The 14810-nt window shown below is 39.7% G+C and overlaps 1 protein-coding gene across 1 annotated transcript; it reads left to right on the top strand.

The window, feature by feature from the left end:
- The first annotated feature begins 2312 nt into the window (after positions 1–2312).
- On the top strand, positions 2313–2752 carry LOC101539736 (cytochrome c, somatic-like). Its single transcript, XM_055121954.1, has one exon. It carries the CDS (start codon positions 2375–2377, stop codon positions 2690–2692), a length of 318 nt encoding a protein of 105 aa, XP_054977929.1. The 5' UTR covers positions 2313–2374; the 3' UTR covers positions 2693–2752.
- The last annotated feature ends 12058 nt before the right edge of the window (positions 2753–14810 follow it).

Here is a 14810-nt window from a genome sequence, read left to right as displayed (position 1 = left end):
AAACGCCCTACCCGCTGTGCTATTGCTCCAGCCCCAGTACTAATACAATTTTCTGATTTCATTATTATATTATTATCTAAGTCAATAAGGATACTCAGTGAAGGGGATGCAATACCCATACTGCCTTTTTAATTCCATCTTAATTTATATAATTTCAGAATAAAATCTACACACAACACTGAATTAATTGGAATTAATTTGATCAAATAGCTTATTTTATAAATTAGAAAACTGAGATATTTTATAGGGTAGATGGCTGGTCCAATGTTCTACAACTGTTAGTACAGCACTAAGACATTGCATCCATTATTACTGTCTTGAGATTTAACCTTTTTTAGGCCTCTCAGAAACTTTCACCTGTACTTTCCGCTATTGGCTTACTCACACTTCCATTTACATCTTGTTACATCTCCATTATATCAAAGTTCTGGTTCTTCTTGGTCAGATTTGCATTAAGAGTCCTCCTCTCTACTTATTTTTGACTCTTTAAATGATTGAACCTTGTAAACTTTTATATGTTCAGGGGCTACACACAGCCGTAGTCAGGACTTATTCTTGGTTCCACACTCAGGGATCACTCCTGACAGGGCTCAGGACCATATGGGAGTTTATTGGGAATTGAGTTTGGGTTGGCCATGTGCAAAGCAAGTACCCTACCTATAGTACCTCATTTGACCTTTTAAAGTACTCAATTAATGTGAGTTTTCTAGCCTTCCTCATCTTTCCACCAAGAATACTAGTTAAATTATATTAAATTATGCTAAAGACTCCTTACAGACTTCCTATTTCATGATGTCCTTTGTTGAGAAATGGCTCACTCACTAGCAGATGCAGAGGTGCACTGTGGATCATTTTATGGTGTTATCATGAGATGGAGGAATTTTCACTAATCCAAAGTGCATGTTAAATATTCAGATTGAGGACTTCTGCTTGCTGCTCCATCATTTCAGGTGAGGCTTGCGTCCAGCTGATATCACTAGGCTTATTCCAGAATGGGAGGCAGAACCCCACCACGCGCCCCCCTACCAGATGGGTCCTATCAGCCTCTACACAAAGCCTGCAGCATACAAAGGGTCCAAGCCACAGCTCCTAAAGCGTGTGGCTGCATAGACAGCTCTACTCAACAAATTACATACATCACAGTTATTCTTTCTTCTTCCTGTCATTCTGTAAGGACGGGCAAATAAAACAGAGAGCAATTTCCAATTGAATACCTCAGTATCATCCCCGGAGAGGAATGTAAATCACAAAGAATCACCCCAACATAACTAGAACACTAGAAAACCAACGAAGAAAACACATAGAAGCCCACCAAGCTCAGTTAGCAAGAATATCACCGAAGACAAAATCAACACAGTAAGTCCTCAGACAGTGTCTTTAGTGAAACTGTGGTGAGGATAGTAAGTGAGTTCAAAGAAAGGACAGGACAGACAGTCGCCAAAATACAATAAAGTAAGAGTTGAAATGAAAAAAAAAAAACTAGTACAATCAGAAATGAAGAACATGGTGGGTGATATACAAAAAACTGAATAGAAGCTCTGAACAGCAGAATAACAGAAGCTGAGCAAAGATCAAGGAGCTTCAAGTGAAAAGGAGGAAGCCACTAGGAAACAGAAGAAAGCGGAAAATAGTATGAAAAGAAATGAATAGCATGCCAGAGAGAGATATATGAGATGAGTTCAAGAGGAGCAATATAAGCATCATCAGAATCCCTGAAAGGAAAGGGAAATGTGAAGAAGAACTGTAGCACTGTAGCACTGAAGCACTGTTGTCCCGTTGTTCATCAATTTGCTCGAGTGGGCACCAGTAACGTCTCCATTGTGAGACTTGTTGTTACTGTTTTTGGCATATACATGGCATATACACCATGGGTAGCTTGCCAGGCTCTTCCGTGTGGGCAGGATACTCTCGGTAGCTTACTGAGCTCTCCGAGAGGGACGGATGAATCAAGTGAAGAAGAAATGATAAATAAATCATTAATAAGAACTTTCCAGGGGCTGGAGAGATAGCACAGCGGGTAGGGCATTTGCCTTGCACGCGGCCGACCCGGGTTCAAATCCCAGCATCCCATATGGTCCCCTGAGCATGACCAGGGGTAATTCCTGAGTGCAAAGCCAGGAGTAACCCCTGTGCATTGCCAGGTGTGACCCAAAAAGCAAAAAAAAAAAAAAAAACTTTCCAGAGTTGATGGTTACAGGCCCCCAAATCCAAGAGGCCTGAAGGATCCCAGTGAAAACAGATCCAATTAGGAAAACTCCAAGATACATAATAAAAAATTTTAAAAGTATTTAAAAATAGACACAGAAAAAGAGCGGGACGTCGGGCTCGCGAACCGGACTCTCCGTGTCACGTGAGACGAAGGCGAGATTCTAAAATGGGTGATATTGAGAAAGGCAAGAAGATTTTTGTCCAGAAGTGCGCTCAGTGCCATACCGTGGAGAAGGGAGGCAAGCACAGGACGGGGCCCAATCTCCACGGTCTGTTTGGGCGAAAGACGGGTCAAGCCGCTGGATTCTCTTACACTGGTGCCAACAAGAACAAAGGCATCACCCGGAATGAGGATACGCTATTGGTGTATTTGGAGAATCCCAAGAAGTACATCCCTGGAACAAAAATGATCTTCGCTGGCATTAAGAAGAAGACTGAGCGGGCAGAGTTGATAGCTTATCTCAGAAAAGCTACTAATGAGTAATAGTTGGCACCGCCTTATTTATTACAAAACAAATGTCTCATGATTTTTTATGTGTACCATATTTAAGTCCATCTCGTTCACCAGAATTCAGATCATGAGTGACCGATAGCTATTTTTGTTGGGCAGCCTTGATTTAAATAAGAGTGGCTTGTGTTTTGAATGAGTATGACCAGCTTTTTGAATTTTAATGATAATTCCAGGTCAGCAAGTGCAATCACTGTCCCTTTCCAAAGATATGATGTTAATTCGTCACATTCACCTTTCCAAGGGATGGAGATTGCCATCTCATATCTGGGAGAATAGTTTTCTATTCAGATTTATAGAACTGGCTATATTAATAATATCTAAAGATTGAGGGTATCACTGTCTCCTTAGGTTGTGTTTCTTAGCCTGATGAGATTCGTTGGCAGTGACCTTATATCTTTTACTTAATTATGCCGATTTAATTAAAAATTCCCTGTATCTAAAAATGTTGCCTTTCACTTACTGAAAAGTATTTTAATGTGATGTACGTATAACATTAAATAAAGAATACTTACCACTTCTCACAACTTTTAGATGATCTTAAGGTCAGATGCTTTTAAAATTTAGCCTGGTGAGTTAAGAGTGGCAAATTTTGCTTGTTCGTTACTAAAGTCAGACTGATGTAGTTCAGGATTGTCTTTTAAGCAGTTATTCAGAAATGCACACTTAGAAAACTAACCCTGTGTATGTAATTGATAACGGTACTTTTGCCAACTCATTATTAGAGATCTATCATTAGCACAAATTTGTAAATTATGTGGTCATAAGAATTAGGATGATTAAAACAAAGTCACAGATGAAAAAATAAAAATAAAAATAGACACAGAATATTGAGTGCAGCAAGATAAAAAAGGAACTTATAAACAAAGGAAGGCCTATAATATGTACAACAGATATAATAAATGAGAATACAAGCCAGAAGAATATGTAAGGATATATTACAACACTTTAAAAAGTGAGCACTCACCAAAAACACACTATCAGTTCGATTATCATTCATATTTGAAGGAACTATACAGAGCTTCATGGACAAGCAACAGCTTGGGGAATTTGTAACCTTGAAACCAATTTTACTAGAGGCATTCAAAGAACTCCTTTAAGAAGCAGGAGAAACTTACTATCATGTGACATTAAGTAAGGCACTCATAATGGTAGATATAGTTGTCCTCTATTAATTAAGAATGGTTAAAACATATAGTAATTAATCAATACAAATTGACTTTTACTCTTTTCTTTTCTTTTTCTTTCATTTTTCTTTTTGGCTTTTGGGTCACATCCAGCAATGCTCAGTACTTACTCCTGGCTCTGTACTCAGGAATTAATTACTTCTGGCACTGCTCAGGAGACAATATGAGAGATAAGGGATCAAACTTGGGTTAGCTGCATGCAAGGCAAATGCCCAACCCACTGTACGATCACTTTGGCCTCTAACAAGTTATTTTCTGATAATACTGATTATTTTCTGATAATTTGCCATTTCTTTAAGATTTTTTAGACCAAGTAATATAAAATAAATTCCATGGAGAAAGGCTGGTGGAGGGAACCTGGGGATATTGGTGGAAGGAAAAGGACATTGGTGGTGGGATTAGTGTTGCAATGTTGTATGCCTGAAACATTCTATTATAAACAACTTTGTAAATCATAGTGTCTCAATAAGCATTCCTGAAAAAAATTCAGATTGAAATATCCAGCAAACAACTGGGGGATATTTGAAACTCCAGGGAGAAGCCAGGTGCAGAGATATAGATTTATGCATCTTTAGAGTATGGAAAAAAATCAAGATCTTGGGGAAATTTTCTTCTGAAATGAGACAAACAATGATTACATAATGGAACAATACCTGAGGGATAATGAATTCAAAGTGTTATTTAAGGGAGGAAGAAAAAGTCTAACAGTGCTTCTTTTTCTCTAAGTTATGATCTCTGACAAATGAAGTCTAGAATCATCCCAAGCATGTAGAGGGAACTAAAAAGGCTCTCTCTGATGCATAGGGTAACACAGATTCCCATATGCATTGTCTCAGTGTTTTTTTTCAAGCTATTTTTTACCTCAGAGCAGATTCATTCATTTTAGAAAAAAGAAATATTTCAGTTCAGCTCAGACTGGGATATAAACAAATTTCTAGTAACATCTGAAGGGTTCCTAATGGACACTGAGGGCTGCTAATCCTAGTAATGAGGACCTCTCAGTTATCAGAAAGAACATTATCATCATCATCATTCCATTGATTGTCGAATTTCTCGAGCAGTCTCAGTAACGTCTCCATTTGTCCTAGCCCTGAGAGTTTAGAAGCCTCTCTTTACTCGTCCTTCCCAATGATGCCTCATTGGAGGCTCTTTCAGTGTCAGGGGAATGAGACCCAGCATTGTTACTGGTTTTGGCATATAGAATACACCATGGGGAGTTTGCGAGGCTCTTCCATGTGGGCAGGAAACTCTTGGTAGTTTGCCAGGTTCTCCCAGAGGTAGAACTAGGCTATAAGATGTCCGGGAGCTTGGTTTTACAGTCTCTGGATGTGGGCCATTGGTGGGATTACACAGCACCGGGGGCACTCCCTGGGTGTGACTGCCTAGCTACTGGAAAGTGGGAAATCTGGGCAGAAGAGGCCCAGTCCCGATCTGACCCGGGGCTGAGGTCTCAGCCCCGGGTCCCACACACCTGGGTTCCTCTGCCGGTACCTTCATGCGTGAGACTCATCCGAACATGTGGAGAGGAGGCTTGAGCATGGCTGTGGCTAGGCTCCAGAGGTCTTCAGCCGCAGGGGCACTGCTCGGGGTGGGGAGGGAAGCTAAAGCCCATGTTCTCTGAGGGGCCCCAGGGAAGACAGCCAGGTGCATGAACAACAGACTCTGCGTTGCTTTCTTCCGGGAGCTTGGTTTTAATTCTCTGGATGTGGGCCATTGGAAAGACAGGATTTGAAATTCTAGATAAGATTTTGTGAACCACTGGTTTCAGACAAGAACTTATCCTGACCTTAAAATCTACTTTTGGATCAAGTCCAGTGGCGCCCTTAAATATCACCAGGAGGCAGCTAGGACCCCAAAGGTGCGGGAAGATGGGAAGGCATGGACCGTCTCTGCAGCCGTGTGGCCTGGCGTCTTCAGAGCCTGTTCCCGGGTACCTTAGTTTTTTCTTCTGAAAGTCTGTGGCCACTGGGGGTTAATCTGGAGTGGGCAAAGAGGGGACAGCCGCTCAATCTGAGGAGCCCCGGTGAAATCGGCTCAGTATGGGGTCTGGAGAGATCTCCGGTGAGTTGCTGTCTTCCGGATTCACTGCTGAGTCTCTGGATCAAGGCCAGTGGAGAGCTTAAATATGGCCTGGAAGCAGTTCATGGGCATGACAGCCAGGATCCAGAAGGGGCGGGAGACGAGAAGGGATTATGTCCCTACAAAGATGTCTCTGGACCCCAATCATTTACATATTTAGAATTCCAGGAGCGTGTGGCCACTATCATGGTCACAGGACCTCTCATGATATTCATAATAATAAACAGAAAATAAATTATCTAGGATCTGCCTGTGGCAGGTAGGCTTGAACAGTGGAGGGAAAATTCGAAGTAATGGTGGTGGGAACGTATAATGGTGGTGGGGTTGGTGTTAATATATGGAATTTAAATCAACTAATGTGAATAACCTTATAAATTAAATTTAAAAATAAAAGATCTACTCACATTTCTTTTTCTTCTCAATCTTTTACAACTGTGTCAAAATTATTTTTAATAGTTTTATAAACCAAAAAATATCAAGAAAAAAGAGGAAAAAATTAAAAATTATTTTAGCTTGTATGGAATCATCAATCGCTGAACCACACACATTTTAAAAGAACCATTGTAAGATGCTTCCTTTGGCAATTATTTTATCAGCACGTTTTTTGGGAGTGGTTTTCATATTGATTTTTCCCTTTTCCTTTATTTGTACCTGCATCTCTATTTGCCTAGATCCAGCTCTAGTTGTAGTCATTAAATGTGGCAAGATACTGAACATAGCAACATCAAAAATGTTGCCATGACAACATATCTTCGGGCATCACTTTGTTGTTTCTTAGGCAATTAGGTGTAACCATGGTAAAGCAGGGACCTGGTATATGAACTCCCCCACTCCTACTGTCTCACAATGACAAGTCCTGTCTTGCAAAGTGTTGTTTTTCTCTTTGACGCAAACCTGCTAAACTTCATTGGTCATCCAAGGAACATTAGCCATATGCATTAATTTCTCTTAAGGCTGGTACTCCACACCACACATTCTTCTCTAAGTGTCTCAGAATCAGATGTATAGATTTCATAGTTATTGGATGTTAACTCAACCATCTTTCTCATAAAGGACAGCACTGCTTTCTAGCATAATAATATCTCAACAGATTATTTCTACTGCTAGTGTTACAAAATCTACCTATCTAATCTCTAAGTTCCCAACAAAGTAGGCATTTCTTTGTAGAAAAAATTGAGACAAGGAGACGTGTTGCCAACTTGTACGAGCCTTATGAACCTAAATCTAATTCTCAAAGCTGTGTTATTTTCTATTCTTTTAAGATACTTATTTTCACCTCACCTTTAGGTACACATTCATCTCTTCTAAGAGCCATTTGATCCTGCTCTTAAGGTTCTGCACCTTTATATTGCCTGTGAACATTTCTGCGTTTGTGTCCTTATAGAGATACAATTATAAAATTTTTTGGTTCTCGAGATGAAGATTTTTTTTGAAAGAGAAAAGGCAGAAGGAAGTTTGAGTGGGGGGGAGGCACTGGGAATTAAATTAAATTAAAATCACTTTTCCCAGGTATCATGCATATAAAAACAGGGTACATAGCAAACATACTATTTGCAAGACAGGGAAAAGGTAAGTAAGTCAGGGGAAAGGTTAAAGCCAGCAGCTCCTTGCACACTCACAGAACTTGGGCATCTTCCCAAAACATTAAGTTATAAGACACATCTACACATGAGTCAGGTCTCATATGCACTCACTTGCATCTCTAAGATATTCCTGGATTTTCTGAAGTATGACTATGAAGTCACCATCAGACCCATTCCAAAAGTTAGTGGTTGGGATGACAGAACGATGAAATGTCAAATTTCAGTATAAGCCTACCTATTACTAGACTAAGTTAACGATGCATGCTACTGTGCCAATCAGAAAAATAGTAAATTTCCACACCGTAACTGTCTTTCCTTTGGCCTATTTCTGGTGCTAGTTCATCTTCAAATGAACGAGGAACCTGTACACTGAGATTTGGGCCTCTATCTCCATGGTTAGATTAGGTTTTCTAAGTATTTAGAACAAATCTGGAGTTTCCTATTTGGGTGCTACTAATTTTCTCTCAAAATGTATACCTACCTTGATGCAGGGAGCTGAATAGGAAAACTCAATAATAAAATACTGAAGGCAATCCATAATTAATAAAATGAGATAATGCATACGTGAGCATTAAATTAACTAACTCAGGCTTTTTTTTAGGTTTTGGGCCACATGCAGTGGTTCTCAAGGCTCTGTGCTCAGAGGTCGTCACACTTGTCAAGACTCAGAGGAACATATGGAGTGCACACACGAGGTCAGCTGTGTGCAAGGCCAGTGCCTTTTCCACTGTGCTATGTCTCTGGCCCCCAAATAAGATTTAGATGTTTCTTGATTTTAGTTTACCCCTCAGCAAAATCATTGACAAGAATCAATGGATATCTATAAAAAGAATTTGGTCAATCAACTCTTTAAAAACTAAAAAGAATTCAAGAAACCTGAGGACAGCTCAGCAGTAGAGAACCTGCTGGCAAGCAGGAGGTCAGTGCAGTCAGGTCGAGAGTCCAGGCACCACCCAATATACTAGTTTTATCACAACAGATTTGCTGCTCGGGATTCCCAGGGTAATATCAAAAAGTGTGTGACCTCTTAGCATAACACAATCATGTATGTGTGAGAATTGCATCTAAGCTGTGCAATTCCTGTATACTAAATGAGTGAGAGTGCCACAATTTAAAGGTGTAACCCATGGTGAGTACAACTAAAAGTGTTCCAGAATCTCAATCAAGTGTATACCCCTCTAGGAAGCACTACACACAAGTACACGCATCTCTGGCCCATCACAGAAACACTCCCAACCACAAGGGGAGATAGGTAAGTGGGGAGAATTAAAAACTCAACTTCGGTTTTTATATGGTTAATCCTGCCCCCTACAGGTAATAGCCAAGAAAAACAGAGTAACTTCTGATCCAGTCTTCAGAAGATTGTTCCTTTTCTTGTGGCACTGGGCACCACTAAATATGAGGGTTTTCTTAGTGATGGCAAGCATAAAATAAAATGAGTGGAAAATAACACACTTATTTATTTTTTCTTTTTGGGTCACACCTGGCGATGCACAGGGGTCACTCCTGTCTGCACTCAGGAATTACTCCTGGTGGTGCTCAATGGACCATATGGGATGCTGGGAATAGAACCCATATCAGCTGCGTGCAAGGCAAACGCCCTACCCGCTGTGCTACCATTCAAGCCCCCATATTGATTTTTACACCAAGTCCACAGTCTGGGTTTTGTTGAAAAATGAACCTGGAAGCAAAAGCCTCGGAGCACTGCAAAGCCATTAGCAGTATGCTGCAGTCCTTCCTAGCCTCCCCATATTTTATCTTGGGGACAAGAGGGGCAGGCAAGGGGGAGCAGTCTTTTACACTTCATGGGACATGCAGCAGTCTTAGGATCAGATCTTTCCAATACCCTTTATTCTGTCATTTAGTAGGAATTTAAGTCAGAGAACTTTACTCTCATAGCTGCCTACTTTTCATTATCAGGCAACAACTTTTCATCAGAGTAAAATTCTTTCGTGAGCTTCATGAAACTATCCTGAGCTGACTCATCTCTTACTGCCTTTCTCCCTTCAACTTTGCTCCTTTTCTTCCCTTCAAATGAGCTGATTCATTTCCTGGGGCTGGAATGCTCTGCTTTCTGTTCATTCAGACTCCAGCTTACGTCACTTCCTCAGGAAGGTTTTCCCCAAACCTCTTACTTTATTTTAGTCACACATCATTTGAATTTGCAATTACAAGTGCATGACCTGCTTCTCTAAAATACAAACTCTGGATGGCAAGGGCCTTTTGTCTTCTTTTTAAATTAAAAAAAGTATTTTTTTTATTTTTTAATGAATCACTGTGAGGTACAGTTACAGACTTACAAACTTTTGTGCTTATGTTTCAGTCATACAATGATCGTGTACTCACCCCTCCACCAGTGCCCATTCTCCACCACCAATGTTCCCAGTGTCCCTCCCGCCCACTCCCGCCTGCCTCTGTGGCAGGCACATTCCCTTTTACTCTCTCTCCAACACAGTGTTGTGGTCTGCAATGCAAGTAATGAATTACTATCATGTTCTGTCTGTAGTCTATTTTTGTCACGCACCTCCCATCCCAAGCAGGCCCTCAAAACACCCTTTACTTGGTGGTCCCTTTTCTATCTGAGCTGACAAGGGCCTTTTGTCTTGTTCACTATAATGTCCCCTGCATTTGGTCCTTGGGATATGATTACTGTAAAAATGTTTTGAATAATAAACATCAGAAGTGGAATCTGGAGCATTCCACTCAAACTGATTCTATTTGGTATAAAACGCAAATTTCCAGTTATACCAAGCAAGGGATCAAGTGTGAAAGACACTCATAACCATCTCTCCACTCCCCCTCCCTTTCAGAGCCATGCTGGTATTTCACATTAACCTTTCATGAAATCAAAGTGTATGCTCAGTGGAGGTTGAGTGCTGTAAGTCCCAATATGCTTCCTAGCAGTACATTTTGGAACAGCTGTGCGTAGATTTCAGTCCTTCATGATGCCAATGAATCAGGAATCAAGCTCATTTATGTTTCTAAGTGAAGTTTTATAAACTGGCATTTTCAAAGGGGAAATAAGGTGTTAGCCAGATTTAGTTAATACATTTTCAGTTAGAAGGTATTCAAAATCAACTGTTAACAATAGTGTGTGAAAAGAAGGGAACATCTTGGGGTGGCACGGAGAGGAAAAACAAGTTGTTCTCTAGCTTCCCCCCCACCACGTTACTCTGCCCTCAGAGTTAAAAAAATAATTGTAGTTAGTGCCCATGTCTGTACAAAGCTTTTAAGTAAAAAGTGCATTTCTATTTAGCAAATTAGGATGAATGGATTTCCTGTTTAAAATGTAGATACTATTAGTCCTTAATTGTGAAGAAAAAATTAACTCAGATATTGGAGACAGAAGAATTATTTGAGGAAGCTTCTTTTCATTAAGACAATAAGGCAGAACTTTCATTAGAGCAAAACAGCAGAATGTGGGTTTGTTGCCAAATTGGTATCTTTTTAGGAATAAACCCATACCGATATATTAAAGGAGCCTCAGACATTGTTTCATTCTTTTCCTTATTCTCAGAAAGGGCAGAGAAGACAACAACTCTTCCTGAATCTTCATCTTTAATCTAGAGGGGCTATACCCAAGATTCTAACAAAAGCTGGGAGATGTGCTCCTCTGGATTGTTCCAAGTAGTTTCATGTGCTAGAGATAAGATCACCCAAGCTATAACACATCTGTCCTCTGCTAAAATGAGTTTTCAGATTCAAAGAGGCCAGCCAGTTATACTCACACAAAAACACAAAGAAAAGTTAAAAGATCAACTTTCCCACTAAAACCTACATTCTAAAGTCTCTTCGTAAAAATAATTCACTCTGAGTCGCCAAACTTTTAGGAAAGAGTACCAGAGATTTGATGTTGAAAAATATTTGCCCTCACTGAGGCCAAATTCTGATTTGGTAGCCTCTACTCTCATGTGGCCACCATCCCCTTTTACCTCAAGAAGTTAAATCAATAACTACAAGAAATACTACAAATAATTAACTACAAATAACTTGCTAACTACAAAAGCAGATTGTAGATCTAGCTTAGCAATTGCTAACTAATGTAGTGATTTCAAATGATAAAACTGCCTGAAAATTATCTGCATTATATTTTAGTATAAAAGCTGAGGAGAATCCACATAAAGATTTGGGTTGAATAAATCTAAGAACTTACTTATTGGCTACCACATAAACCTGCAGTTGGTGAGTTTCCCTAACTTTTAGTCATGGGGAACTCCATCTGCTAAAGTCTTTGTTAATTTCTAATAAGTACTTTGTAAAGAGTGCATCTTTTAATTTCAAAAATGGAGGATAAAGGTAATTTTATTAACTTGGATATTCTAAGTGAAAAGGACTGACACAAAATAATGATACCTATTTAGTTCTACGACTGTGAGATTATAATGTTCATAGCTACAGGTGAGCTTAAAAAGTACACCACCATTTGCATCTAAACACTGCTCATTCTAGTTTTTGAAGTACTGTCCATATTGTTTTCCAGAAAGGCTGAACTAGTCAGCATTCCCACCAACAGAGAAAGAGCGTCCCTTTACCCCCATATCCACGCCAGCACTGGTTGCTTCCATCTGACCCTGCAATAGCACTTCTGGGAATATATTCTGAGGATGTAAAAAAAGCACAGTAGAAATGACATCTATACCTATATGTTCATTGCAGCACTGTTCACAATAGCCAAAATATGGAAACAAACCAAGTCCCCTAGAACAGATGACTGGTTAAAGAAACTCTGGTACATCTACACAGTGGAATACTATGCAGTTGCAAGGAGAGATGAAGTCATGGAAAATGCTTATAAATGGATAGACATGGAGAATATCATGCTAAGTGAAATGAGTCAGAAAGAGAGGGACAGACATAGAAGGATTGCACTCATTTGTGAAGTATAAAATAATATAACATGTGGCTGACACCCAAGGATAGTAGAGACAAGGGCCAGAAAGACTGCTCCATAGCTGGAAGCCTGCCTCATGAGCAGAGGGGAGAAGGCAGACAGAATAGAGAAGGAATCAACAAGAAAATGATGGCTGGAGGAATAGTTCGGGATAGGAGATGTGTGCGGAAAGTAGATAATGGACCAAACATGATGACATCTCAGTGTCTGCGTTGCAAGCAATAATGCCCAAAAGTAGAGTATGGGGAACATGGAGGCAGGGGGAAGGTGGGAAAGGGGGGTGTACCTGGGATATTGGTGGTGGGGAATGTGCATTGGTGAAGGGATGGGTGTTGATCATTGTGTGATTGTAACCCAAACATGAAAGCTTGTAACTATCTCACTGTTATTCAATAAAATTATTTTTAAAATACACTAATAAAAATTTAAAAATTAAAATTAAAAAATAATAAACACTACTCATTCTCTCCTAAACTGTTCTAAACCTCACGGTTGCCACCAGATAATTGTTGCAAATGAGCATCTGGAATATGCCTTGTCCAAAATAACATGAGAACATAGTGTAAAATAAGAGACTTAAAGTGTATATATTTAAAACTTTGATGTAAATATTTCATTAACTTTTACATTTGCTGGGTATGTAGCTCATGATTTGCATATACTTTGCCCTTATGAGGCCTTGGCTCCAATATGTAGCACCATACTACCCACACAATGTTAAAATTGCTTATGCAATGAAACATTATATTGATCGTGTATGGTTAAATCCAATTAATTTCATCTTTATCTGTTTACCTTTTTGTAATGTGGCTTCAAAAAAATTAAAAATTACATGATGCCTATTATAATCCTACCAAGACATTGTTATTCTAGAACATTTGTACACAAGAGCAAATGTGGATCTGCATTCCTATGTTTATTGCAACACTATTAACAATAGCCAGAATCTGGAAACAACCTGAGTGCCCAAGAACGTATGACTAGATAAAGAAACTATGGTACATCTATACAATAGAAGCCACCGGGAAAAATGAAGTTATGAAATTTTCTTATAAATGGATGGACAAGAAGAGTATCGTGCTAAATGAGTAAATGAGTTAGAGGGAGAGGACATAGAATGATATTGTTATCACTGAGATACAATTAAAAAGATTTCATGATTTGAGTTTCAGTCATACAATGATTGAACACCCATCCTTCCACCAGTGCTCATTTTCCACCACCAATTCCCCAATACCCCTCCCACCACCCCCACCCCACCCCCTGCCTCTATGGCGGACAATTTCCTTCGTATTCTCTCTACTTTTGGGCATTATGGTTTGCAATACAGATAATGAGAGGCCATCATGTTTGGTCCTTTATCTGCTTTCAGCACACACCTCCCATTCTGAGCGATCCCTCCATCACTGACGTGGTGATCCCTCTCTATCTCAGCTGCCTTCTCCTCCACCTCATGAGAGGCAGGCTTCCAATCATGGAGAAATCTCCCTGGCTCTTGTCTCTACTGTCCTTGGGTGTTAGTCTTGTTATTTTGTATTTCACAGATGAATGCAGTCACTCTAGACATAGAATGATTTCACTCACTTTGGGGATATAAAAATCATAGTATGAGACTACTACCCAAAGGCAATAGAAATGAGGACCAACAGGGCTGGTCCATGACTGGAAGTGTGCCACAAGTCGGGGAGGTGCAGTTTGGACAGAGAAGGGACCACTATGATAATGATAGTTGGAAATGAGCTGGACAAAAACTGCTGAAAGGAGGTAAAGGGATATGCATAACCTTTCAGTACTTGTATTTCAACCATAATGCCCAAAATGAGATGAGAGAGCCCAAAATGAGAACGAGAGAGAAGAAAAGTGCCTGCTTCAGAAGTACTGGGGTGAGAGGGAAACTGTCGACATTGACGGTTGGGAATGTACACTGGTGAAGGGATGGGTGTTGGAACATTATATGACTGAAACCCAATCATGAACAACTTTGTAACTGTATCTCATGTGGTTCAATAAAAATAAAGTGATACATCAAAGTCACCACATTCAAGAAATTCAGCAATATTTCAAAGGATCCAAGTCCCTCTACTACCAAAACCAAAGAGCAGACCTTAGACAAACACAGAGCTAGAATATAATAAGAACACATTATAGTTATCTCTTAATTGAGAAAACAAATTCAGACGAGTCCGTTCACCTATTACTTTTCTCTGCTTCTCTCTCAACCATTTGAATGGCAATAGATAATTATATGTATATATTTTAAGGCTTTAGCCATACTTTTACAAAAGTATGTCTCCCACTGAAGTGCCATGAGTTGGAATTATTCTCCTTGTTTTCCATTTTGAATGAGCTAACAT

The sequence above is a fragment of the Sorex araneus genome, chromosome X, assembly GCF_027595985.1.
Source record: "Sorex araneus isolate mSorAra2 chromosome X, mSorAra2.pri, whole genome shotgun sequence".
Classification (NCBI taxonomy): Eukaryota; Metazoa; Chordata; class Mammalia; order Eulipotyphla; family Soricidae; genus Sorex; species Sorex araneus.
Note: the sequence above shows the minus strand (reverse complement) of the source record. Positions and strands in the feature narration are given on the sequence as shown.

Bases quoted from the DNA above. Each gene is read 5' to 3' on its own strand.
- LOC101539736 (XM_055121954.1), top strand. From the start codon at position 2,375: ATGGGTGATATTGAGAAAGGCAAGAAGATTTTTGTCCAGAAGTGCGCT.